The following is a 27,221-nucleotide window of genomic DNA, read 5'->3' as shown; positions in this document are numbered from 1 at the left end:
GGAGGATCAAAAGGGCAGGTACGATGGGAAAGGGGAGAGGAAATGGCCTGGAGAGCTGCTTGGAGAAAGAGTCATGGGCAGTGTGCAGGGAGAAGGGAGAGAGGCGGGGGGAATCAATGCTGACTAGCTTAGTTGGTAAATCAGTTCACAGATGTAGGGAGAGGAAGCAAGACTGGGAGTTGAAAGGATTCTGAGTTCATTTGATGATATATTGAATTAGACATGCCTATGATACATGCAGGTGAAAAGGCCTAACAGACTGTTGAAAATGCTGTTTTTTGCCTCTGCTGCGACAGCAGTTGCCAAGCTGGCTGAAGTCACGGGAGAGTGTCCCATTTACCTGGGAAAGGAGGACGATCACACACATAGTTTAAAAATAAAAGTCAAGACTAAATTATGATGTTTAAAAATGTAAGACTCAGGGTAAAAAATCTAAGGAAAACCAAGAAAGTATTATCATAGAAAGTAGATGACATGAGAGGGGCGTGAAGGGGAAGTTATGTGGAAGAGGCCAAGGAGACTTCTGACATGCTGGTAGTATTTTATATCTTTGGCTGGGTGGTAGTTACACAGCTGTTAGCTTTGTAATTAACTCTACATCTGTGTTTTTGGCACTTTTCTGTATCTACATAGTTTAGCATGTGAAAGAGATGTGAATAAGTGAGGCCACAGGTCAGACGTGATTGCCGAAGAACTAAGCATGTCAAGGTTCATAGCAGTTTGGAATAGAACTATTTCTGTAAAGCATGGATTTAATCAGGTCAGCCCAGAAAGCTACTCATTACTTTTGGTTCAAGTCAGTTGTTTTAAACATGGCAAACAAAACCTCTTACAGTCTGGCCTCACCACACAATTTTAGCCTCACCACTCATTTTATTCCCATCTCACTGCCATGTTAACCAGAATGTATTGATTTCCCCCTCAAAGAGCTTGTGGTCTGGAAGAGGGGAAGTAAAAATGCAATGTGGCCCCTAATATTATTTTGTAATACTACTACCACCTCCCTAAAAAATACATTAGAGACAACCACAAGATTAAAAAAAAAAAGTGACAAGGAGAGACTAAAAAATATATACAGATAAGAATCATTTCACAAAAGACATATCATAAGATACTTTGTGTTTGCTAGAAGTCGGTCACAAATTTGGCTATAAGTGTTCATGTGGGGGTAATAAATGTTGTAATTGGGGCACACAAGACGGGAGTCTTCTAAGTCAGGAATGGTTTCAGGGAGAAACGGAATCTTTTGAGGTGAATCTTAAGTGAGAAGTTATAAATTAGCAGATAAAGGGTAGAAGGAGGGACAAAGGGATGTCGAAAAGCAGGGCACACTGGTGAGCCTTAGCTATGAGCCTCCTGGTGGCCATTTTAGAAGCCGTTCTAGACAGGAAGCAAGCAAGTTGCTAGGTATTTGTCAAATAAGTGATAAAATAAACAATGTGCTCTTGGGCAATTTAAATAACACCTTTGGGTCAGGCTTTTCATTTATAGTAGGTGAGAATTGAAGTAGGAACCCCTCATCTACGTTTGTGTTTGTTCGTTCGTTGGTCTACAGTTTGACCTGGTCTCCCCTTTCTCCCGCACTGTCAGCTCCCTGGCCAGCACCCGCACTCACCCGCAGTTTCCTCACTCTCCCCCTAGCCTTCCAGTTTAACAGGTGGCAATAGTGATTCTGAAACTATTTTTTTAAGTCTATGAATTTATTACTCTTTGGGAAAGTTCTTGGAAAAAGCATCAATACAGACCAAGAGATCATCAATGAAATGAGAAAAAGCAGTGAATGAAGCTTATAAAAGAGTGCTGGATGTAAAAAGAAACAGAGTAATTCATTTTAATGTAACTTTTTGTGTGTAACAGCATCATGAAGGATTAGCAGTCTTTGACTGGACTCCTGAAACTCATATTATTTGGGGATTTTACCCTATGTTATTTGATCATTTAGCACACATTTCATAAGATCAACTTCTCACATAAACCTACAGCCATCTAATAACAGTAATATCTCCATTTGAGAAAACGCCGCCATTGGTGAGGAGAGCAGTAGGCTCCTGATGTACGAGCCAGGCAGTCGGAGGGCCTAGGGCTGTGATCTGATTAGAGCTCTTCAGCTGCATTGCCTGTGCTAACTGCCTGGCTGGAGAGATGCTCAATTCAATTTGCAGCAATTAAGGTGACAGAAGCAAATGCACCGAAGTCATATTTTAAAGCAGATCCATGGAGAGAAATAGACATTGCCTGTGTTTTCTCATCCTACAGTTTTAAAACGATCAGAGGGAAAGCAGTCCCAACTGTGGCGAAGAGCAGCGCCTGGGCCAGCAGGGCCAGCAGTGGGAGGGAAAGGCACAGACGGGAGTAGAAGGCCTGTTGGGGCCGCAGAGGCACCGCCGGGGAGCCCAGGGAAACACTGCCTTCTTTACTACTTTACAAAGCAGGAAAAGGAAGTTAGTTTATTAAACCTGAAGAGAAATATAACAATAAGTATGTTCAAATAAAAAAGCACAAAAACACCGAATAAAATCATCCTTGTATTTTTACAGCTCTGAAAATACTACCATGATTGAACATTTAATTGCTCCTGACAATCGAAGACCTAAACCCTTGACTGTAGATGCATGGTTCAATTTCATTAGAAAAAAAATTTTTTTTTAATTTTATCTAAATTTTAGGTAGGAATTTGTGTTGCTTGGAGCTTTGAATCACTTGATTTTGTTCAAAATAACTTTCTAAAAGGATGCATGTTATTACAATATTATCTAGAAATTAGATAACCAAGTTTCTTCCTAAGGCCAGCAGTGACCTTTCCAACTGTTGCATTTTGCCTTGGGAAGCATCTATATGGCTGTTCTCCCGCTGGACCCATGGCCAGTGTATGTGGGGGGACCCAAGAACCTGGAATTATCTTCTGGAGGGTGGGCCCTTGTGGCACTGGCTTCCCCCTCTAGGTGAATGTTCTAGAAACCCATCTGTATCAGTCAGTGTTCCAGCTGACATTGTTCTGAAAGGCTATGTCGGGCTTCAGTGAATTTTTTTGAAGACTCAACGCATTTGCCTATTTCATGAAGGATGATTATAAGCTCACCTGCCCACAACTCACCAAGTGTTCGAGCAGTTTTTGACCAAAAATCGTATGACCCACATGCCCCCCCACCATTCACCCAACCTCACCCCAAGTGACTCTTTTTTTGTTTCCCTGGATGAAAAAGTCCTTAAAGGGATGTGGAATAGGTAAAACAAACAAACAATAAAAACCCGGCAGAAGTACTAAAAAGCATCAAAATCAATGAGTTCAAAAACTGTTTTTGAGCCATGGAAAAAAATCCTGATAGGTGTATTGCATCAAATGGAGAGCACTTTGAAGGTGACTGGAGTTTAAACATGTAAGAATAAATGCACAATTTTTTATAAATAAATTCTAGGTTTTTGGGGTCCCCCCTCATACTTGTGATGAGCATCTCTTCCTTGTTCAATGCTTTTGTTGCCTAGGATAAGAAACACGGGTAAAGAAGTTGTCCAGATGTCCACAGTCTGAAATTTTTCTGGCATCATTTACTTGGTAATTAGTATTGATTCTACAAGTATTTATTGACTACCTACTATGAGCAAGGCTTGGAGCTAGACTCTGTGAGTGATCAAAGTAACAATCTAGTGAGAAGCTTAGAATTTTGCCACCGTGCCCTTCAAAAGACATTGACTCAACACATCTACTGTAGTCTTGCTACCTCAATGGAGAGACAAAGATTGCTGAACTTCATTTTCCTTTGCTTGGCCACTAATATGTTCACTTATAGTCTTAGCTGGAAGTTATAATCCTGTATTTGAAACTTGAGAAGTTCATTGCTATTGATCTTTCTAGTCACTCAGGGATAGCCTGGGTGGTAACTCAACTTATAAATTATTTAAAATTGAGTGTCTGGGTTCCAGAAACCTAACTCTGTGACACTCTGATGAACAAATCACTTGGGAACAAATTTTTAGAAGAAGGAGCCTGGGAAAGAAACAGTGGAATTCTGATCGTTTGGCAGAGTTGCGGCTTGCAGAGTTCACACCGAGGTGAGGCAGGCAAAGAGCCAGCATTCTGGGCTCCTGCCCCATGCATCTACCGTAAGGACATTTCTCCCAACAGAATGAATAAATCCCTTGGTTGTACAAACCTTAATATAACCTGTATTATGTATATGGTGATGTTTTTGTTAATAACTTATCCATTGTCTGTGGTCTCATCTGGACAAGACCCAAATCTTATTCTTTGTATATCCAGCAAGTATTGGCTCACATGAGACACCTAGAAATACTGATTGAACATCATACCCCGTCATCACCCTCCAATTTGCACTTTAGTCTTGATCTTTTTCTTTCTTCTTTTTCTTTCTTTCTTTTTTGCTTGCTTTCTTTCTTCCTTTTTGTCTTTTTCTTTTTCTTTTATTAATCCTCACTCAAGGATATTTTTCTTAATTTTAGAGAGAAAGGAAGGGTGGGGAGGGAGAGAAAGAAATAAAACATTGATGTGAAAAACAATGAAGTGAGAGAGAAATAGTGAGCAGTTGGCCCCTGTACATGCCTAGACCAGGCATTAAACCCACAACCTAGGTATGTTCCCTGACTGGGAATGGAACCCACAGCTTTTTGGTTCACAGGACGACTCTCCAACCAACTCAGCCACTGGCCAGGGCCATCTTGGTCCTTTTCGTTAGAACAGGCTTCCTTCTCTCCAATACCATGCTCCTCCCCAACACCTATACTACCCCGTACTTCTGCCCTCCCCACAGGTAGAAAAATTCTCTATACTCTTCAGGTTTGAGCTGAGATATAGCTGCCTCTGGAATCCTTTCACCACCCTGCATGGCCTCCAGAATAGATTACCTGCCCTTTCTAGAATCTCTCAGGCAATTCCCTAACACCTCTGTCACAGCCGGAAGCACACTGTGTTGATTATTGTCTGTGTACTTGGACCAAGAGAAGCCCCACGAGTGCAGAGGCGATGTGTGGCTCACTACTGAGTGCCCAGCATATCACAGTCATTCCATTATAGTTTTTGAATAAATGGATGAATGGATATATCTGTTAGAATATATTCTCTCCTTTAATTAGATGAAATATTTTGCTAATGTAACATGTATTGTGGAAAATTCGTGACACTTTCATTAACTATTTCTCTTATACCTACTACTCTTCCCTCCATCCTACCTGAAAACAGCTCCCAAGAAAATTCACTCCCTCATCCAGGCAGTCCTTAGAGAGTCACACATGGATCTGTTCTGAACACGGGTTCTTACCCCTAAATTATACCCAAATGGATATGCATAAACATCATATTTATGCCAAAGCTTGAGACTTCATAAGAAACCAAAATATAGAGAGGAATTCTTGTAGGTGAAGCACTGACTCTCCAAGGGGTGGGAATGCTCGTAGGAACTCAAGTGTATTCAGCAGTCAAGGAGGGTTTCCCATCAGGGAGGCCACACATGGTTGTACACATTGGCTCCGGACAACCCCAAGGAGTACTATTTGCATAGACCAATCTATAAATAGCAGCCCATGGATGGATATCACAAAGAAGCTGCAGTAAACATCTAGCCTTGGTAAGTGACTGTAAGGAAAATCCACACTGTTTCTTGCAGGTCAAAAGATAGTTGACTTTATTCCCTTCTGCAGAGTATGAAAAGGGAAAATAAAGTTAACTCTAGGCCATTCTCTTCCATCGTATTTGTTATAATGCCCCTCCTTTAACAGGACCAGAGACAGCCAAGCTGCTGAAGCTTATAGGTGCAGTACACAGGGAAGACACTAATTACATTTGTGTTGGCTGGTGGCTGTCCCACAAAATCCACATTTAGGCCAAAATGCAGTGGATGATGTAATGGTAGGCAAAGTGTTCAACTTTGACAGAATGATCCTTTTTCCCTTTTCATGTACTTTATTTTATTTTTTGTACTAATTTTTAAAATGTTCAGAAGGTATAGTTCAAGAAATTATTTCAATTAAATTTTTAGTAAGTATACTATGTAACTCAATCATGAAATCCAGAAAAAATTGTACTATTATAAGGAAATATCACATAAAAATGTATCTTCAAGAACCAATTGATAATAATCCCCTGAATATGGTAATCTCTTTTTATATTTTATTTGACCCTGTTGCATAACAGTTATCCAAGAAATAAAAAAGAGGGGAAAATATTTCATTTCTCCTCTTTTGAAAACATAAGTTTGTATTTTTTGACAATGTTTAAACAATTAAATGGAGAAAATAAAATAATTGATTTTTTTGGCATCAATATAATTTTTCTGAATCTTGACAATTGAGGTATCTTATTTTTGTCATTTTTGTTCTGTTTTGCATTCCTAACCCTTTATCCCCTATTGTGAAATCATCTTACAGATTGTCAATTCAACTTTTAACACCAGCTACTTTTAGAACTTACTTATTCTTGCTAAAATATTTTTTTCAAAAAGGGAAGATGCTTTCTGAAAAATAACTATGCTATTTGAGGAATTAACAGTTTAAGAAAAATTTCAATGCAGAATTATGAAAATTGCCGATTTTGTGTCTTTTACATTTTGATATGACTATTTCCACATGTCTTTATCACAGACTTTTTTCCTTCATTACTTTAATATTTTATTTTTTATTTTTTAATTAATTAATTTATTTTTTCAAATACATTTGTCTCTGCCTACCCCCCACCACTTTCCCTTGCCCCCTCCCTCCCTCCCTCCGCTCTTCCCCTTTGGTTTTGTCCATGAGTCCTTGCTATATGTTCCTTGACTTTCCCCTTCCCTTCCTTTTCCCCGCCCCTCCTCCCTCCTTTCCTCTTGTCTCTGTTGGTTTCTTTTCCTTTCAGTATTGCTGGTCATATTTTCCTTGCATCTTTGTATTGTTGGTTAGGTTCCACTTACAGGTGAGATCATATGGTATTTGTCTTTCACCCCCTGGCTTATTTCGCTTAGCATAATGCTCTCCAGTTCCATCCATGCTGTCGTGAAGTTTAGTAGTTCTTTTTTTCTTTCTGTTGCGTAGTATTCATTGTGTATATGTACCACAATTTTTTGATCCAATCATCTACTGATGGGCATTTAGGTTGCTTCCAACACTTGGCTATTGTAAATTGTGCTGCTATGAACATTGGGGTGCATAGGTTCTTTTGTATTGGCGTTTTGGTGTTCTTAGGGTATAGTCCCAGCAGGGGAATCACTGGATCAAAAGGCAGTTCCATTTTCAGCCCTTTGAGAAAATTCCACACTGCCCTCTACAATGGCTGCACCAGTCTGCATTCCCACCAACAGTGTACCAGAGTTCCCCCCTCTCCACAGCCTCGCCAGTTGTTTGTTGATCTGTTTATGATGGCCATTCTGGCCTGTGTGAGGTGGTACCTCATGGTGGTTTTGATCTGCATTTCTCTGACGGCCAGTGATGCTGAGCATCCCCTCAAATGTCCCTGGGCCCTCTGTATCTCCTCCCTGGAAAAGCGTCTGCCCAGGTCCTTCGCCCATTTTTTGATTGGATCGTTTGTCGTCTTGGAGTGGAGTCGAGTGAGTTCTTTATATATCTTGGAGATCAAACCTCTATCTGATGTATCATTAGCGAATATATTCTCCCATAGGGTGGGCTCCCTTTTCATTTTGCTGATGTTTTCCTTTGCTGTGCAGAAGCGTCTCACTTTGATGAGGTCCCACTTGTTTATTCTTTCCTTTATGTCCCTTGCTTTAGGAGACGTATCGGTGAAAAAATTGCTGCATGGGATATCTGAGAGTTTCCTGCCAATGTTCTCCTCTAGGACTTTAATGGTGTTGCGACTTATATTTAAGTCTTTTATCCGTCTTGAGTTTATTTTTGTGTATGGTGTCAGCTGATGATCCAATTTCAATTTTTTGCATGTAGCCATCCAGCTCTTGCAACACTATTTGTTGAAGAGGCTATTATTGCTCCATTTTATGCTTCTGCCCCCTTTGTCAAATATTAGATGCCCATGTAGACCTGGGCTTATTTCTGGGCTTTCTATTCTGTTCCACTGGTCTAGGGGTCTGTTCTTGTGCAAGTACCAGATTGTTTTGAGTATAGTGGCTTTGTAGTAGAGTTTGATGTCCGGTATTGTGATCCCTCCTACTTTGTGTTTCTTTCTCAAAATTGCTGTGGCTATTCGGGGTCATTTATGGTTCCATATAAATTTTTGAAATGTCTGTTCTATTTCTGTGAAATGTGTCATTGATATCTTAATAGGGATTGCGTTGAATCTATAAATTGCTTTGGGTAGTATGGACATTTTGATGATATTAATTCTTCCAATCCATGAGCACGGTATATGCTTCCATTTATTTGTGTCTTCCTTAATTTCTTTCTTCAATGTTGTATAGTTTTCTGTGTACAGGTCTTTTACGTCTTTGGTTAAATTTATGCCTCGGTACTTTATTTTTCTTCTTGCTATATCGAATGGTATTCTTTTTTCTGATTTCTTCTTCTTCTATTTCATTGCTGGTGTACAAAAATGCCTTTGATTTCTGAATGTTGACTTTGTATCCTGCTGTTTTGCCAAATTCACTGATTAGGTTGAGGAGTTTTTTGGTAGAGTCTACAGGGTTTTCTATGTACACTATCATGTCATCTGCAAACAATGATAGCTTTACTTCCTCCTTTCCTATTTGGATGCCTTTTATTTCTTTTTCTTGTCTGATAGCTGTGGCTAGGACTTCCACTATGATGTTGAAAAGAAGTGGTGAAAGTGGACATCCTTGTCGTGTTCCCGATCTTAGTGGGAAAGCTTTTAGTTTTTTCCTGTTGAGTATGATGTTGGCTGTAGATTTTTCATATATGGCCTTTATTACTTTGAGGAATGCCCCATTTATTCCCATTTTGCTGAGTGTTTTGATCATAAATGGATGCTGTACCTTATTGAATGCTTTTTCTGCGTCTATCGAGATGATCATGTGGTTTTTGTCTTTTCTTTTATTTATGTGACGTATCATGTTTACTGATTTGCATATTTGAACCATCCCTGCATGCCTGGGATGAATCCCACTTGATCGTGGTGGATAATCTTTTGAATGTATTGCTGGATGCGGTTTGCCAATATTTGGTTGAGGATTTTAGCATCTATGTTCATCAGCGAAATTAGCCTGTAGTTTTCTTTCTTTGTAGGGTCTTTATCTGATTTTGGGATTAGGGTGATGCTGGCCTCATAAAAAGAGTCTGGGAGTCTTCCCTCCTCTTGGATTTTTTGGAATAGTCTGAGAAGGACAGGGGTTAGCTCTTCCTTAAATGTTTTGTAAAATTCTCCTGTGAAACCATCTGGCCCTGGGCTTTTGTGTGCCAGGAGTTTCTTGATTACTGCTTCCATTTCCCCAGCTGTTATCGGTCTATTCAAGCTTTCTGTTTCTTCCTCCTTCAGTGTTGGAAGATTATACTTTTCTAGAAATTTGTCCATTTCATCGAGGTTTTCAAATTTCTTGGCATATAATTGTTCATAGTAGTTTCTGACAATCCTTTGTATTTCTGTGGTATCAGTTGTTATTTCTCCTCTTTCATTTCTGATATTATTAATTTGGGTCCTCTCCCTTTTTTCTTGATGAGTCTGCTTAAAGGCTTGTCGATTTTATTTATCTTTTGAAAGAACCAGCTTCTGGATTGGTTGATGCTTTGAATTGTTCTTTTCATCTCTGTCATTCAGTTCTGCTCTAATCTTGACTACTTCCTTCCTTCTCCTTGCACTGGGATTTATTTGTTGTTTCTCCAATTCTTGAAGTTGTAGTGTTAGGTCTTTTATTTGAAATGTTTCTATCTTTTTAAGGTAAGCCTGTATTGCTATGAACTTCCCTCTCAGGACCGCCTTTGCAGTGTCCCACAGGTTTTGGACTGTTGTCTGTTCATTTTCATTTGTTTCCAGAAATTTTTTGATTTCTTTTCTTATCTCATTATTGACCCATTCATTGTTTAATAATAGTGTACTGTTCAGTCTCCATGAGTTTGCAAGTTTTTGAAGTTTCTCCTTGAGGTTGATTTCCAGTTTCAAGCCCTTGTGGTCTGAGAAAAAGTTTGGTATTATTTCCATTTTCCTGAATTTGCTGAGGTTTGCTTTGTGTCCTATCATGTGGTCTATCTTTGAAAAACTGCCATGAGCATTTGAAAAGAATGTGTATTTTTCTTCTTTGGGATGTAAGGTTCTATATATGTCAGTTAAGTCTCTTTGATTCAGTGTGTTTCAGCTGCACAATATGTTTATTACTGTTTTGTTTGGAAGATCTGTCCATTTTTGACAGTGGGGTGTTGAAATCCCCTACTATTAGTGTGTTGCTGTCTATATCTTTTTTGAAGTCGTCCACCAATTTCCTTATATACTTATATATATATACTTATATACTTATAAGTATATACTTATGATGTTACTTATATACTTATATACTTATACACTTATATACTTATATACTTATATATAGGGGGCTCCTATATTGGGAGCATATAAGTTTACAATGTTTATGTCTTCTTGATAGATTCTCCCTTTATTATAAAGTGCCCCTCTGGGTCTCTCTTTATGGCCTTTGTTTTGAAATCTACTTTGTCTGATACAAGTATGGCAACCCCAGTCTTTTTCTCTTGCCCATTTGCTTGGAATATTTTTTTCCATCCCTTTACTTTCAATCTGTGTAGGTCTCTTGCTCTGAGGTGGGTCGCTTGTAGGCAGCATATGTGTGGGTCATGTTTTCTTATCCATTCAGCTACCCTGTATCACAGACTTTTTATTAGTTGAAAACATCTTATGCAAGTTGGTAACCTACAGTGCTGTCCATAACGTCTTTTTTCTTGAAATTCTGGTGAGATAGAAATAGCAAAAAAAAAAAAAAAAGTATTTTTTTATTCTTCCCAAATATTCCCTTAAGAATAGGCAGAGAAACTAGGACAGAAAAACCAAAAACTCACAGACAATATAACAAAACTAGGTGACAAGGTATTCCAGGAAGCCTAAAATACAAGTGAATGAGGACAAAGTAAAAACAATTCCAAGAGCCATGTGGTGTTAGCCTCCATGAAAGAAGAAGCAAAGGAAAGCAAGAGGAGATGCGATAGACCTAAGAATCAAGAACACTGATCTCTAAAATCTCCAAATTATTGGGAGGCAGGATAGGCCAATACAAAAAAAACAGCTGAAATTGTGAGGTCTTTTGCCACCAAGATTTCTGAGAAGTACGAAGGTCGCACCCACATTAAGGTATGAAGCTACTAATGCATTCAAGGCACTGTGAAGTCCTGAAAATAATACCTGAAGCCCCTCAGCGGGAAAGCCCCATATTTAGTAGAAACTGCTAGAAGAAGACTCCACTAATCAGAATAGAGACGGTAGAAACAAGGGAATGAAGTTGCAGATAGAGATCTCTCAAAGTATGAGGTCATATTTTTAATGCTTCATGAAACAAACAAAACATAAAGTCAAAGGCAGTGATACTAGAAAAGATATCCTGGCCCATCACTCTGTCAAAAGAATGAAGGTACTCACTTCCTGTTAAAAAAAATAAAATAAGTCACAGGGATGTAATGTACAGCATAGGGACAATAATCAATATTATTGAAATAACTTTGCACAGTGACAAATGATTACCAGCCTTGTTGTGGTGATCACATCATAAGGAATATAAATGTCAAGTAATTAGGTTGTATACCTAAAACTAATATAATATTGTATGTCAATTATATTTTAATTTAAAAAAGGGAAACCAATTTGGCTTAAAAATTAGCAGCAACAGAGAGATGTCTCGGTTAATTTCAACATAAAATGATAAAAGAGCACAGAAAATAAGACGCAGAATAAGATTCTTTTAGGCAGTGAAAGTGTGTCAGGAGGGTATGTCCACAAGCTGATAAAACTATGACTTAATATTGTAAAATAAACATAAATGAAGAAAGTCATACAAGAGCAATGTAAAACAAAAGTTAAAAACTTTTATGTGTATATAACTGCACAAAACAAATAAGAAAACTAAAGCAATGGAAGAAAATAAATACAAAGCATTCTAATTTAGGAAAACATTCCTGAAATTAAAAAAGAAAACACCTTAACTTAAAAGAAAAATTACTTGCCCTCATCCGCGCAAAAAGAGCAAGCCACTTATTTGGAAGAGAAAACCAGATGGAGGAAAGAGGGAGCAAGGAGGAAGGGGAAGAGAGAGACCTTATTTGGGTACAGATTCAAACAAATGAACAACAAATTTTAACATGTCCAAAACACTTGGAAATTTGAAACACTACCTTTTAGATAATATTAAAAAGTTATTGTAATTTATAGGTATGATAACGATATTGTAGTTATGATTTTAAAAGACTCTTTATCATTTAGATATCTTAAATATTTATGAATGAAATTATATAGTGTCTGATGTTTGCTTCAAAATAATAAAGAAGGAGGGGATGTAATTAATTGGATAGATAAAACAACATTGGTCATGAATTAATAACTTTTGAAGCTGTGTGGCAATTACATGGGATGGTTTATAGCATATTGTTTACCTGGTATATGTTTAAAATGACTCACAATACAAAGTTGAAAAATGGAAAATGTTTGTCCTAAGAGAATAAACAGTTTGAGGCTAAACAAAATAAATTATTTTATTTTATTTTAATTTATTTTTATTTTTTATGAGTAATTGAAGTTTATTCATTTTCATTTCTTTATGTAATGTTAATAGAAAATAAAACGTTTTTTAATTTTCCTAAATAAAACCAAAGATTGCTAAAGTGCCAGTTTAGGGAAATCTTTTTCCTGGTGTTATGGTAGCCTGTTGCACCCTCTTTAACATTAATTTAATTAACTTCTTTTAACATCCACTCAATTGAGTGCACGTGTCTGAGAAGCATTTCGTGTTTTTAATTGTTTTTAGGATTGTGGAAAAGGGATATTACAGTGAACGAGATGCTGCAGATGCTGTTAAACAAATCCTGGAGGCCGTTGCTGTAAGTATGAAATGACAGCTATAGTGGAACTCCTAGTAATACCTTTCTTTCTTTTATAGAATCTCATTTAAGAAGTATATATCTGTGTCATAAGGAAATTTTATGACAAAACTGTATGAGATATTTGTGAGAAAATGTTTAATAAATTTATAATTTTTCTATTGCTTACTCAAACTCTTAAAGATGTAGTCCCCTCCATGTAATGCCATAAGTTTGATAAAATATTTTTTATTCTATTATTATGAAATCAAATCAGACTTTGGTGCCTATAGCTTTCTCTCTTTCTCTCTCTCTCTCTCTCTCTCTCTCTCTCTTTCTCGTTTCTTGAGTTTGTTCCTTCATTATTTCTGTTGCTTGTTAGGAAAGTGTAGGAAAGTTGAATGTGATAAATATAGGCCTTGGAGCATAGAGATGATTAATGATTTTTTCTTTCAGGACAAGAAATGAGTGAATTAGAAGGAAAAATTCTGACAATTTAATTTTTTAAAGGAAGAAATACAATTAATATTTTTAAGTAGAATGAAATTTTGTAAGTTAATGATGGAAACGTGTACACACATTTACAAAAATATGTAATTCTTAAAAGCTTGTTTGGATTGAATTAATGAGGAAATATTAAACAGACTCCACTGGTAAAAGAAAACTTCCTATATATAAATGATGTCTAACATGTACTGAGACACTTTGGTGACTCATTTATTGAATATAAAGCCAGAACAAATGATTCTCTGAACAAACAGGGTGGGGGCTCAAGGGGAGATATTTATCAGAGTCAGTTAGAGACAAATCTATATAAAATATACTCCAAATTAAGATCTGTTCTATTTTTCAGAGGCAATTACCTAACTAAAATCATTATTCAGTGTCTTGAGGAATCAATCACAGGGATACAAGCACGTGTGCTATGAATTTTACCCACAATCAAAATAGGAAGGAGGGAGGAAAAAGGGCGGGGAGGAAGGATAGAAAGACCATGTTATTTTATCTAACTTACCCACCAATGGCAAAAGGCAACAACAACCTTCACAGTCTTTGCATAGGGCTGCTAAAAATAGATCTCTGGTTTAACCAAATCTATTATAAAGCTATCAACACCAAATTCAATTGGCTTTATAGCCCAGTCTTCCCAAATGATCTCTTCCTATAATAGTGTTTTTTTGGTCTTTTGTTCTGGTGGGGCATAAAAAGTTTGCATTGAAGGTGGGTAAAAGCTGGAGAGGATGCTATAGAATCTTACTCTAAATACACAATGCACGCAGCTCCTGATTATACGAATATTGAATATCAAGTTCATATTCTCACCATACTCAAAAGAATCACTTCATTTCATTTTTTAAAAATCAATCACAGTATATTTACCATCCCTGGTTTCCTAAGCTTGCCAAGTAAGGAATGGTTTTTAACTCTTCCATCACCTTCTCTCCTCACATTCATTCACCTTCCAGCTTCGGTTGACTCTTCCTTCACCCTGTCAGGCTATGACTGTTATTGGCATGCCTTTTAGAAAGCAAATAAACAAAAACACCTCTACTTGTTTCCAATTCCTATCTTTAATTAAAGAAGTCTAGAATCCTCTTCTGCCATTATTCTGCCATTATTGTTTTTATTTTGTCACTTCTGAATTCAATAATGCAGTCATGTCTTTATTAAATACCCACGTAAAAACTTCATTTTTCATTACTATATACTATTGATTATTCAAGTAAACTTGCTGGCAGTGACCCACTGTCACTTTACCAAAACCAGAGAGGCAGCTAGTGTTGCAGTTAAGAGTACTTTGGGAGTCAAACAGAGCTGGGTTCAGTTTCTAGATAGGCGAGCTTGGGCTCATCACTAAACACCTGTGGGCCCCACTTCCCTCATGTAAAATAGGCATAACAACCAACTAACAAGGTTATGGAAAAGACTAATGAGATACTGGAAGCCAGAGCAGTGTTCAAGAGAGAAGGGAAAGAAGATGAGCAACTTCAAACTCAGTATACTCATTTAAAGGAGTACTTGATGTTGTTAATCTCTCTCTCTCTCTCTCTCTCTCTCTCTCTCTCTTTCTCTCTCTCTCTCTCTCTATATATACACCTACTCCCCAGCTAAATAACTGAAACAAAAACAAATGATAGTAGTAGGTGCTCAATAAATATTTACTGAATAAGTAAATGGAAATATATCAAAATTGTCAGAAATAGGCACTATTCTAAATGTATTTTGTCTCTCTAGAGGATGGCATATTTACCGAGGCATTCTTGCTATAACTTGCTTCCATTCATCCGATTTTTTTCTCCTCCCTTACTATCACTAAACTATTTTCGTATCTTTTTAAACTCACCTTTTTCAATATGTTATTTTTGGTTTTCTCCATCTATCTACGTCAGCCCTTGGTTCTTTGGGCTTATTACAGTGAGCATGTTTCAATTTAGTGATGCCTTGGGTAGCTGAGTGGGAGTGCTATATTTTCATTCAGTGAATGAGAAATGGATGCTTTAAACATCAGAATTTTCCTCCTCCTGTGGTTACACCAATTAAGGAATAAAAGGTCCCCAACTGGGTTGCTCCAGAGGGATCCCCTACATAGAACAGCGGGAATGGAATGCCTATAACTCTATTCCAGGACTGCAAAGATGGATTGAGTAGTCTACTGTTATTGATAAATTTAAAACAAAAAAAAAATGTTATTTTACCTACTCATAAATCTCCAGTTTAAGAAGTAGGTTGCCATATTCAATGAAAACATTCTTCAAAAGAAGTTTTATAAAAAATCAAATTTTCTCTGATTGCTGCAACTAAGTGTTAAAAAATTCAAGTCATTTCTCTGTGTCCCAGGTATAAAGCAAGCAATTTAAAACTTGTGAGAAGTGGGTGACATTTATAAAATAATTTATTGTCAACTACATAGCTATAGATAGCTATAAAAAATAGGACAGCTGGGAATCAGTGATACATCTCACAGTTCCTCTGGATCACACACTTATAGACTGTATCTACACTGGTGTTTGAAAGCACAGAAGCAGAAAGCTTAAAGATTGCAACATTCTTGGGAAACATGCTATAGGTATAATTATACCCCTTCGGGACAAACCTTGTAATCCTTCTCTTCCTCCTCACTCATCCCAATTCTTTCTGCAAATATTTTACAAAATTTGTCTGACTGCAATCTTGTTCCTTCTGCTTTTTAGCTTTAAATAACATTTTTGAAAGCTTCTAAAATGAATTTGGAAGATGTTCCCCCCCCTTTGGGTTTGAATTCATTCAGTCAGTTTTTGAGGAAAGGTCCTTAAGCCTTCCTGAGTGTTCTATCATCTTGAGATGAATTCCATGTAGTCCCAAGTTAAAAGGTTTGGGTCAGTCTAGACATTCTGGAAGGGTCACTGTGTCCTCATCTGTCATCAAGCACAATGCCAAACCTTAAAGCCTTGCTTTTCCACTTACTTATAAAGATAACCAAGGAATATTTCACCTCCTCTGACATCATCGTTACTGTCACCTTCAGTTCTTTCCTCATCACCACTGACACCCTACTGTTGCTCTACTTCCAAAAAAAAATCACTACCCCCTCTCTTTCCCACCCTTGGTGCCACCCTCCCTCTTATTCTAGCTGTAGTTCCTTGGGTACACCTTAACTTCAAAGCCATGACCTCGGAACCTGGAGAAATTTGTGCGTGTCCTAAGTTTAATAAACTACAAGTAAATGGTTGAAAACTATGATATATGTCAGCTATCCCAGCACAGAGATCTTGGGTTAGAATTGTTTCAAAGACTATAATGATGTGGGTGAAGAATTACAAACAAAAGCATCTAATCCTTTAAAGTTATGGATACCATAACTTTATTGTATCTGCACAGTGAAGAAAAACAGTAAATGAACATGATTATAAGGATGCAGGGAGAAAATGAAATAGTACATTCTCTTTTGGTAAAATTTTAAAAAACTGTAAACTGTCCCCCCCAGCAAAAAAGAACAGATGTAGCCTTTGGAGAGTTATTTGATCAAGAATTGATGACTAGATATTGAAGAACTGCTAAAGCAAAAGCGGAACACTAAAGTAAGGTATTATGGGTGTAGGAACTTCAAGAAGCAGCTTCCCCTGAGACTGGGGAAAGGTTGAGGTTGAGATCATTAGAACCTCAAGTTTAAAGGAAGTGCTTTATAGGCTCACTGTTTGGCTGGTCCTGGTCTCTCAGTCTGAGCTCAAAGGAATTGCCCAAGAAGCCGGCACCCAAACCTTTGAGAACGCTGTTCTAGCCAGCTAGTGCTAACATCGCTGAGTGGGGGGACCCCAGGATTGGTTCTCTGAACACTGGAATAACTAAAAACTGGCATTGGCGACTGCTACTGGGTCACCCGCTACCACAGCATGAAAAGTGTTTTCTAGGGTGCATGGAGCGTGCCAGCAGAAAGACAGACTCATGAAGCAAGCAGAATGAGGCAGCCCCTTTGCGCCCTTTCAACCTCCCACTCTCCCCTAGTCCCCTCCACGGCAGAGCCAGACAGGAAGCCAGCCCAAAGTGTGGCTTCCAATTCACATCCCAGCTTCACAAAGTGAATTATAGAAGGGTGGGTTTAAAGTTTAGAGACATTAGCTTATAAATGGTACAGGAATTTATTTGAAAACAAAATTCTCAAAGCTTCTGTTTTTTATTTATAAAGTTTTCTAAAATGTTCATAGTCTTTACTAATGTGCATGAAATGGTTCTAGAGGTCAGTGAAATCAAAACAAGTGCAGTAGCATTAAAATAAATTACTATATATACTACTGAGTACTATTTTTGATAACATTTATATAGATTTAATATGTGTATATACACACACACATTATTCAACTTTACATTATTTGACACATTTAAGTCGTCTTCCACCTGACCTCTCATTCCTTATTGGCAGGACCAATCTACCTTTATAAAGATGGAAAATACCAGAACTTCTTTTCCCATTCTCCCTTGCAGCTGAGCAAGGACACATGACTTGATCCTCACCAATTATTTCTAATGGGCAAACTGCTTGTGAGTTTTGGGGAAAGATTCCTCCCCTTAATAAAAGGAGGAAAGGCCATTTCCCTTTTCCACTGGCATAGTTGAGTCCACATATGATGCTAGAAATTGCTTTTAGAGAAACATAACTGTGTTGAAGAAGGCAGAGAAAAAAAAATAGACATATTGGAATTCTTCTCCTGCTTGATAGCTCATAGGAGATAATAAATTTCTCAATATTTCTGCCACTTTAAATTGTAAGTCCTGTTACTTGAAGCAATAAGATACTGACTTATTCTTGAATAAACTTTTGAGTATATGCTAATAATGATTCTGTGGTCAGAACAAGATATGTGATTTTCTATCCATAGAATCATAACATTAAGGTCATTTTCCTGGATAAAAGATTCTGGTGCCACAAATTTCTAAAAATTGAATTTTACTGACTATCAAATGCACACCCACATGCTGATAAGTCAGATTTAAGTATGATTTGAAAGCATAATAAGGTTGAAGTTTATTAACAATAAGCTTGCTTCTGACACTTGTTCTTTGTTTTTCTGAATATTGTTCCTGCTTGGGTCCACTTATTGTCTAAAAGAAAAAAAAGATTCTAAGGGTTCAATTAAGTAATAACAGGCTAGAGCAGAAATTGTGGGATTTGTGCTGTTTATTTTAGGCTTCTTCCAGTTACTGTGGTATTTGCATTTCTTCCTGGGAGGATTCTGTCTCTTGTTACTCACACTTGGTCACGGGTCTCTGGGAGATGCGTATTAACGCCGAGCTCAAAGCATGGCAACACTATATAGATACTTCTATCAGTAAAAAGTAAAAGTGGTTATGTGTTCTTATTAGAAATTGAGAGGTCACAGTTATCAGAGAAGAAATGACAGTTCTATTAATGTTTTAATATTTTGATTTTTAAACAGAATAAAGTAGACTAGTGGCTCAGTCAAAACATATTTTATCAGAAACAAAATTTGGAACAAAAGAAAACCAACACTCTGAAAATTATAACTGTATTATTAAATGGGAGATGTAAAAATAATTCCTGGGAAGGGATTCTCTTTCTCATTAAGTGTTTCTGTAGATCTTTATTGGCAATAATAATGATATCAAAATTTTATCAAATTCTAAGTGGCATCCTCTCTTTTGAATTCCAGAAGAATCACAATAAATTCTTGAGCAGTTATCTAGGAGTTTTCCAATTGCTATGCAAAAAGTATCATGTCAATTATTACATTTGAAATCACTCTGTTGTTTTAGGGTTTTGTAACCCTTTAGTTTAGCCATTAACTGATTCTCTGGTATGTGCCAGAATCTTGAATACAGAGACCAAGAAGCATACCAGATTATAGGGCAGATAGACATTTATAAGCACATGGCTATAAGATTACCTATGTGAACCAGTTAGTACATTTTGCAGATTCAAAGGCATTAGAGAGGATAAAAGATATTCAGTATGTCAGTAAAATCTTGTCAGAGGGATTGGGTTTTAAAATAAAAATTGTTTAATAGGCAGCCTAAAATGTAAGAAAGGGAATCTCAGGAATACTTCTTTTCTCCCACAAGTTTTCAGGGAACATAATAGACTAAAGGTACAAAAGCACAAATATCAATAGAAAGTAAAGTGTATGTGATGAGAACTGGGCCTTGAGAGAGGGCCAGGGACCTGCCCTGAGGGGGCTTGTATGACTGGTGGAAGAGGTTCCTGTGATTCTGAAGATGAGGAGATCCTGGGTGACTTCTGCTGCAGGACCATTATCCTGATGGCAGCATGAAGTCCAAAAGCAGTGAGGCCAGTGAAGAGGCCTGCAGGATTGGCAGGCTTGGAAACATGGACAGGGCCCCCTGCAGCTCCTATCCTGAATGGGAGGTTACAAGGGGGAGGTAGGGAAGACACCCAGACCTTATGTAAAGTGAGAGGGCTGTTCTAAAGGTAAAGTCCATAGAGCAAGGGATGAGGCAGATCCCTGTGCTGGGACTGAGAGCTGGCAACCTCTAGTCAGGCCTGCCTTCTCAGACAGGCCAGCAAGCAACCTCATCTGCATTCTCCAGGATGGACGCCCTGGCTGCCTCCATATACCAGACTCCCTTGCAGCTAGATGCAGTCATCTAACTAAGTTTTGGATCACAAAACATAAGTGGAAGTACCCTGTGGGACTTCCAGGAAGTCTCTGGGATATCCTTTGTGCTCTGCTAGGAACACAGTGCTGATGTCTGAGCTCAAGCATCCATTGTGGGGCCATGAGACTGCTGGTCAACCCTAGTGACCATAAGAGAGCTGGAAGAACATGGCCTCCATGGCTGTGGAGGTAGCATCATCTCTAGACCACGAGCACTTGTACTTCATTAGTGGGAGAGAGAAATAAATAACCGTACTTGACAAAAAAAGAGAATATGAAAATGTCCTGTCAAAAGATGAAAAACATCTGAAGAGACATGGTTTGTGATTCTATAAATGAAAAACGCTAACCAACTAAGCCTGGACTTCCCCTTGGATCTTCACTGTCAGTATTCATGAATGTTACATATGCAAAGACTTAGAGAACATGAAAAATAATCTTGAGCAGGGCACATGCATACAGAGAATTTAGAGGATTGATGAAAACGTTTCATCCAACTTTCTCACCTTTATTAACACGTAACAAACCATTCTCTTCTCCTCGCCTCTCTGTCCTCTTGCTCTCTGAGTTTTTGTTCCCTTTTCTTCCATCCAGTCTCACAGTTCTTCAAGAGACCTCTTTTTCTTCATTTTATTTTTTCTTCTACATTTTTTCCTTTCTGTGCTCTCATCTTCCCTTTCCTTTAGCGGAGAACTCATGGTGAATAAAACAACAACAGAAAAAATGACAAATATTTTAGAAAATCAACTAAAGCCTTCAGACCAGGATAACTGTGTTCACTATACACAGCATAATTGTAGGGCGTGAGGAGAGCTATAGAGAAAAAAAAAATGGGACACAATCCCTACCAGCAAGGATTTAACAAGAAAGAGAGGGTAGAAAACTAACATCTAAATTATCTTTCTTAAAAGGAAATGCCTTGAGATTGTCTCTGCTTTAGCAACAACACATTGAAGTGTCATGAACATGAGGTTACTAAGTAGATGTGATCTGATTCTTGTGTGATGTCCTTGGATTGTGGCCTTCAGTAGTTAATTCACAGGTATTCTGTCAGGTTTCATTTGATTGGGGAATTCGGTTCATACGTGTGCTGATTTGGAGCAGAAGAACTGTAAAACCTGAAGGGTCAGAAATATTATCTAGTTAATTGTAGCAACATGAAGGAAAAAGCACAAAAAAGGAAACCATGTATTAATAGAGAAGTACTCACAAGGTCCTTATAAGCTCAGGGAAAGCATACATTGTTTCTGCTTCTATTGATGACCTACTAAGATTAATGTGAATGAAGAAGGAAAAAGATGGGGATTTAAACTATAAGGGCATACAATTTTAAATATAGTAACAAGTTTTAATTATGTTTAAAGAATGCTTATCCCAAGCAGGTGTTTTAGACCATGAAAAGAAGGATATTATATTATCAGGATAACTTCTTAAATTTTAAATGAATTATATTCTAATTGGTAATTTCGCCTAGTTTCCTAGTTTCCACTTCTCATATATTGTTCCTCTGATATCAAATGCTCTGAAAAGTTAAAATTCAGAAAAAAAAGAGCAAAGAATTTTACCACCTACAATGGGCTCCCCAGATTCATATTAACACAGTTTTTGTGTGACAGCCTTTACTTTTCTGGCACAAGGAAACAACTCTCAGCTAGAAAGGCTCCTTTGACAAGGACCCTCTTTTAAGAAAGGAGGACTGTGTGAGAACTGGGAAAGGAATGTGGTTAGAAGATGAACAGTGATCCTTTCTTTGTGTGCGTGCTTCTCTCCAAAGATGGTAGAATGACCAAGGTTAGACTCTAGTTAACTGTTTTTATGTTGTTATTTCATTAATTATTTATTGGAGGGTGGGGATAGGAACAAAAAATTTATTTCCTTGCTTTTTGGTAATAGTTGTCTGTCCTAAAGCTGACATATTCCTGTTTTGAGGGAATGAAATCCTATTTCATACTACTTGGAGCAACATGAACTTACTACTTATGATGTCTTTGACACATTAAAAAATGAATTTTTATTTTGGGAATGGATGAGTTAGAAATAGTTTTGAAAAATAATGACCAATTCTCTCTATAGTTTGGTAAAAAAAAATATATATATATATATATATATATATATATATATATAGTACATATACACACACTATATATATTTATTTTCTACCAGACTATATATAGAGAGAGAGAGTATATAGAGTATATATATATACACACACACACACACACACACACACACACACACACACACACACATATATTTCTGGATCAGAAGTAGACCTTCCAGGCAATATTCTAATAACATTCTGTTAACTTCATTCCTCAAACATGGAATTTTGATTTTATTATTATTAAATAGTTCAGGAACAAATTCTGCAAGAAGGTTTCTAATAAATGAGAAACATATACCATAATGAAGATGTAAATTAATAAACAGGCATAGGCTGTCATAACCTCTGCACATTGCACCAGTCAAGAAAACAGAAGGTTAACTCGTTTATCTTGTTCTAGTCACTGTTTTCAACCCCCCCTCAAATGTGTAGCTCCTGAATAAAGAAGGCTCACAAAAGCCCAGTTTAGTCACTTCGATATGAAGACAAGCATTTCTCAGTGGGGACAATGGGAATGCTAGTTTCATTTGGGCAGGACAGTTCTTTACAGGCATATAGCATCCCTGACTGTTAGGGCTGCTCTAACAGAATTCCATGGACTGCATGACTGAAACAATGAACGTGTACTTATTACAGCTCTAGAAGCTGGAAGGCCCAGATCAGAAGGCCAGCATGGTCAGGTTCTTGATGGGGGCTCTGTTTCTGGTTCACAGACTGCTGCCTTTTTGCTGGGTCTTCACATGGGGGGACAGTCACCTCTGATCACTTCCTCTTCTTATAAAGGGACTAATCCCATCATGGAGTGTCACTCTCATGACCTCATCTAACTCATTTATGTTCACATACTTTACCTCCAAATAAATCACATTGGGGATTAAGGCTTCCACATATGAATTCTGGTGGGACAAAAACACGCAGCCCATAGCGCTAGCCCCAATGTACTAGATGCCCATAGGAGACCCAGATATTGTGACTACAAAAAACAGTCGCAACAATAAACAAACAAAAAACAGTTCCCCACAATTTCCGATGCATTTAAGTAAAATCTTCACCTTAATCTCTCTGTTTTATTCTCTCTCACACCCTCAACCTGTCTTCCTTACTCCTTTATCTGTCCCCACCAATCTTTACCTTGTAAATTTCAAAGAACGATCACCATCCAAGGATCCAAAATAATCTGAACACCATTGCAATGTATGCAGCACTAGACATCCTAACAATGCTTGTTCACTCTTTTGCATACTCTAACGAAAGTTTTCAGTAACCACCAGAGGTTTCAAAATGTTCTCTTGACCTAAGACAAGACTGCCCTTTCTCATTCCAGTGTCCTAGTGTCCACTTTATAAATCTGCCTCTTATAAATGTAATTTAAGTCACCTCTGTGAAACAACCTCTTTATTTTTATCCCATGAATGACATATAGCATAATTCTAATGCATTTTACATGTCATATATTTAATAATAATCTTTCATGACTCCTTAACTCCCTGTTTTCTCTATATATTTTTGCTTGAAGTTTACAGAGCCTGCTCTGATTGTTTTTAAAGGAGATCCTTTCATAAAAATCATAAATCCATAAAATTGTGCTGGAATATCAGGTCTCTGCCTACTATATTATAAGCCATTGGTGGATTAGAGCTATTACATCGAGAGCTCTTTGTGCTCTGGACACTTAGAAATAGTCCAAACTTAGATTTTATTAAGAAAATAGTCCAATTATTTTTAAAATTATGTAAAAGTTGCATGATTATATTGCTAAATATAAGAAAATCTATGTTTACATACAAAGCTTGGAATGTAGACAAGGAGGAGTCACATTTAACTTTCCTTTGTTTTCTTGATTTGGCAGCAAAAGTATAACTCCATCTATAAACAGTACAACACACCTGCAAGTCGGAGGCTATTGTGTTGGCTTCTCTGTAGTCTTCAGTTTGCCCCACATTTACTTTGACCATGTGGGGTCTTCCTTGATTTATAAGACAGCAGCATACATCATATCACAGTGTTTCCCCACTTAACCCTCCAGTGTCTCCCATCACATCCTCTCTGTGTGGCCCTCAGAGTCCCGCCTGAAAATCCCCCTCCCTGACCTCATGGTCCTCTCCCTCCACAGGCCTTTGTTCGCAGCCCCCCACTTCATTCATGGTGCCCCAGTGATGCTCCTCCAGCATGAGAAGCTCTGGTCCCTGGAACACTGAACTCTTATTTGAAACTATAATATAAATTCCCTGAGGTCTTTGACCTCATTTTACTATGTCCAGTATTAGGAATGGTTCCTGATACATACTGGGCATTTCATAAATATTGGATGACTTGACTGACTAAAGATTGTTCATTGCTTAATTCACCTATTCAGTCATGCGTTCATTCACAAAAGAGAGAGAGAGAGAGAGAGAGAGAGAGGGAGAAATATTTACTGAGTACATATTTAGTCCCTACCACTGTGGAGTCACTTAAAGACACATGTCATTTGTATGCCACGGGTTTATATTTATGTTCTTTAGTACACCTTTTGCTAACTGCAAAATACCATGTATATCGGTTTTCTATTTCTGAATAACAAGTTACCACAAAGTTAGCAACTTAAAAGAACTCATAATCTCACAGGTCTGTAGATCTGAAGTTCAGTGAGCCCTACTGGGTTCTCTTTTTAGAGCCGCCCAAGGTGGAAACCAAGGTATTGGTCAGCTGGGCCCCTCGCTGGAGGCTCTGGATAAGAATCTATTTCACAGCTCATTCAGGTTGCTGGACAAATTTGTCTGCATGTGGTTGTATGACCAAGGTCCCTGTCTCCTCACTGCCCGTCAGCCAGGGGCTGCTCTCAGCTCCTGAAGGCTCTCTGCATTGCCTGGCTCATGCCTCCCTCCACATCAGAGTCAGCTTTCAGATTCCCGACTCCTTTTTCTGCTGCCAAAGAAAGTGTTCTGCTTTTCAAGGGCGCATGTTAATTTGATGAAGCCTACCTGAATAATCTCCTTTTTGTCATTTTATATAGTCATAGGAATGTTACCTCATCATATCCATAGATGCCATCCACACTCAAAGGGGAAGGCACTTAATATAAGGGCAAATTTTGCAGAGGGGTTACTCATGGAGCTCTGCCCATCACACACAGGGTATGATGCATTTGTCTCCGAACAGAATGTCTTTAATCTAATCAACCCAAAACACCCAGACACAGGGATAAACTTGAATGTCATTTGTTTTCAGGTCTTTCAGAGATTCATTCACTGACAAGGGTTTTTGCTTGTTTGTGTTTTAAAATATATCAGATATTCTGTGTTCTCATGCTCTTTTTTCTATTCTTTTCTCCTTGTTTATGTGTTAGGACATCAGTTCCATTACTTTAGAGCATGAACCACAGTATTTTTAAACATTTTCAAAACTTCCCTGGCCAGTGCGGCTCCCTTGGTTGGAGCATTGTCCCATAAACCAAGAGGCTGTAGGTCCAATTCCCAGTCAGGACACATGCCTGGGGTGTAGGTTCAGTCCCCTGTTGGAGAACATACGAGAGGCTACCAATCGATGTTTCTCTCTTGCATCTATGTTTCCTTCCCTCTCTCTTTTCCTCCCTTCCCCTCTCCATAAAATCAATGAACATGTCTTTAGGTGAGGATAAAATAAATAAATAAATAAATAAATAAATAAATAAATAAATATTTTCAAAACAATTTGCCATGTGTTAGAGATGAAACTCAACCATAGGTCATGACCAAAAAAGAAGGAATGATGGTTGTGGCCAAGGCTATGTTTGCATCTTGGCACATACATTTATAAATATGCAATATACTTATATACATTTGGGTTTTCATGTTGCTTTTTGACTTATTTTTCTCCCTTAACAATATGCCCTGGTAGTCTATCCATTTATGTATTTAGTTTTTATTACCACAAGCTTAAAAGCTTTAAAAAGCACCCATTTATTACCCCTCAGTCCTGTAGGTCAGAAGTGAGGCAGGATGTGAGTGATTAGAGTCTCACAATTTCAGAATCAAGGTGTCAGTAGGGCTGCATTTCTTTCTGGAGGCTTTGGGGAGTAATCTTCTTTCAAGCTCATGCAGTTCGTCAGCAGAATTCACTTCCTTTTGGCTGCCTTGACGCTTTGGCCTGCTCTGTTTTCAGAACTACGATGGGACATCAAATCCTTTTCATACTCTGAGTCTCTTTGACTCATCTGCCTTCCTCTTCTGCTTTTAAAGGCTCATGCATTTATATTGGGCCCATCTGGATAATCCAGGATAATCTCTATATTTTAAGGTCAATGTGATTAATAACTAACTACATGTACGAAGTCCCTTTGGCCATGTTATATAACATTTTCACAGTCTCAGGGATTGTATATACAGTGGAATCAAAGTTGTTAAAACTCCCAGTCTAAGCTTAACAATATCACCAGGCACTTTTCTTGTTGGTCTTTGGGATTCTAGGTATTTTTCTATTTCAGTCTGTATAAAATTCCATCAACTTAAGCAGTGTTGTAGAATTTTGATAATTTTCCTTACTCTCTCTTTAAATCAAAGCAGATGAAACATTTGGTTTATTTTGGTTTCTATGAGTCCCTCACCCATTTCTTAGAGAACTTCTGAAACCTAATCTAAGGTTCTACCTGCTCCTTCATTTACGTCTGAGAAGTTCTGAAGCTAACTATATATATTTGTTTTCATTTTTATATTTTTCTATTCCTGAGAGATACCAGTTCAGAGTTTCAACAGTTACTCTCTTCCCTTTACTCCCATAGATAGCATTTCCTTCCTCTGGAGTGTTATGGTGAGTTGTACAAGGACTTGCCTCCTGAAGTCCTTGTACGTTATCTCTAGACCAGCAATAATGACTTATTCATCTGTATCTGTCATTCTTTTCATTTGCCCTCTACCCCCCTCACACACACTCTATACACGTTTCTGTATTCATAGCCCCTAACAGGTACAATCTACATTCATTGACTTGAATGTGATTATTTACATGTTTTGTTTAGGATCCCAGTATTTTAAATGCTAGGAATATTTTGGAACTGGCTTTATATATTCCTGGTGTCTAAAAGACAATAGGACTTCAAATATATTTAATAACTCAAGAAACTGTTAAATCATATTACT

The 27,221-nt window shown here is 37.7% G+C and overlaps 1 protein-coding gene across 2 annotated transcripts in view; it reads left to right on the top strand.

Moving 5' to 3' along the window:
- The window catches only part of CAMK4 (calcium/calmodulin dependent protein kinase IV), a 210,993-nt gene that overhangs the window by 125,021 nt on the left and 58,751 nt on the right, over nt 1-27,221 (top strand). For both annotated transcript variants that reach the window (XM_054589977.1, XM_054589979.1), the window contains one exon: nt 12,861-12,933. In XM_054589977.1, coding sequence (XP_054445952.1) covers nt 12,861-12,933 — 73 coding nt within the window. The remainder of the gene's footprint in view (nt 1-12,860; nt 12,934-27,221) is intronic.

The sequence above is a fragment of the Pteronotus mesoamericanus genome, unplaced genomic scaffold (assembly GCF_021234165.1).
Source record: "Pteronotus mesoamericanus isolate MK-2021 breed Mesoamerican mustached bat unplaced genomic scaffold, CSHL_Meso_final scaffold_167, whole genome shotgun sequence".
Lineage (NCBI taxonomy): Eukaryota > Metazoa > Chordata > Mammalia > Chiroptera > Mormoopidae > Pteronotus > Pteronotus mesoamericanus.
The sequence above is the reverse complement of the archived record's forward strand: the minus strand, read 5'-3'. Positions and strand labels throughout refer to the sequence as shown.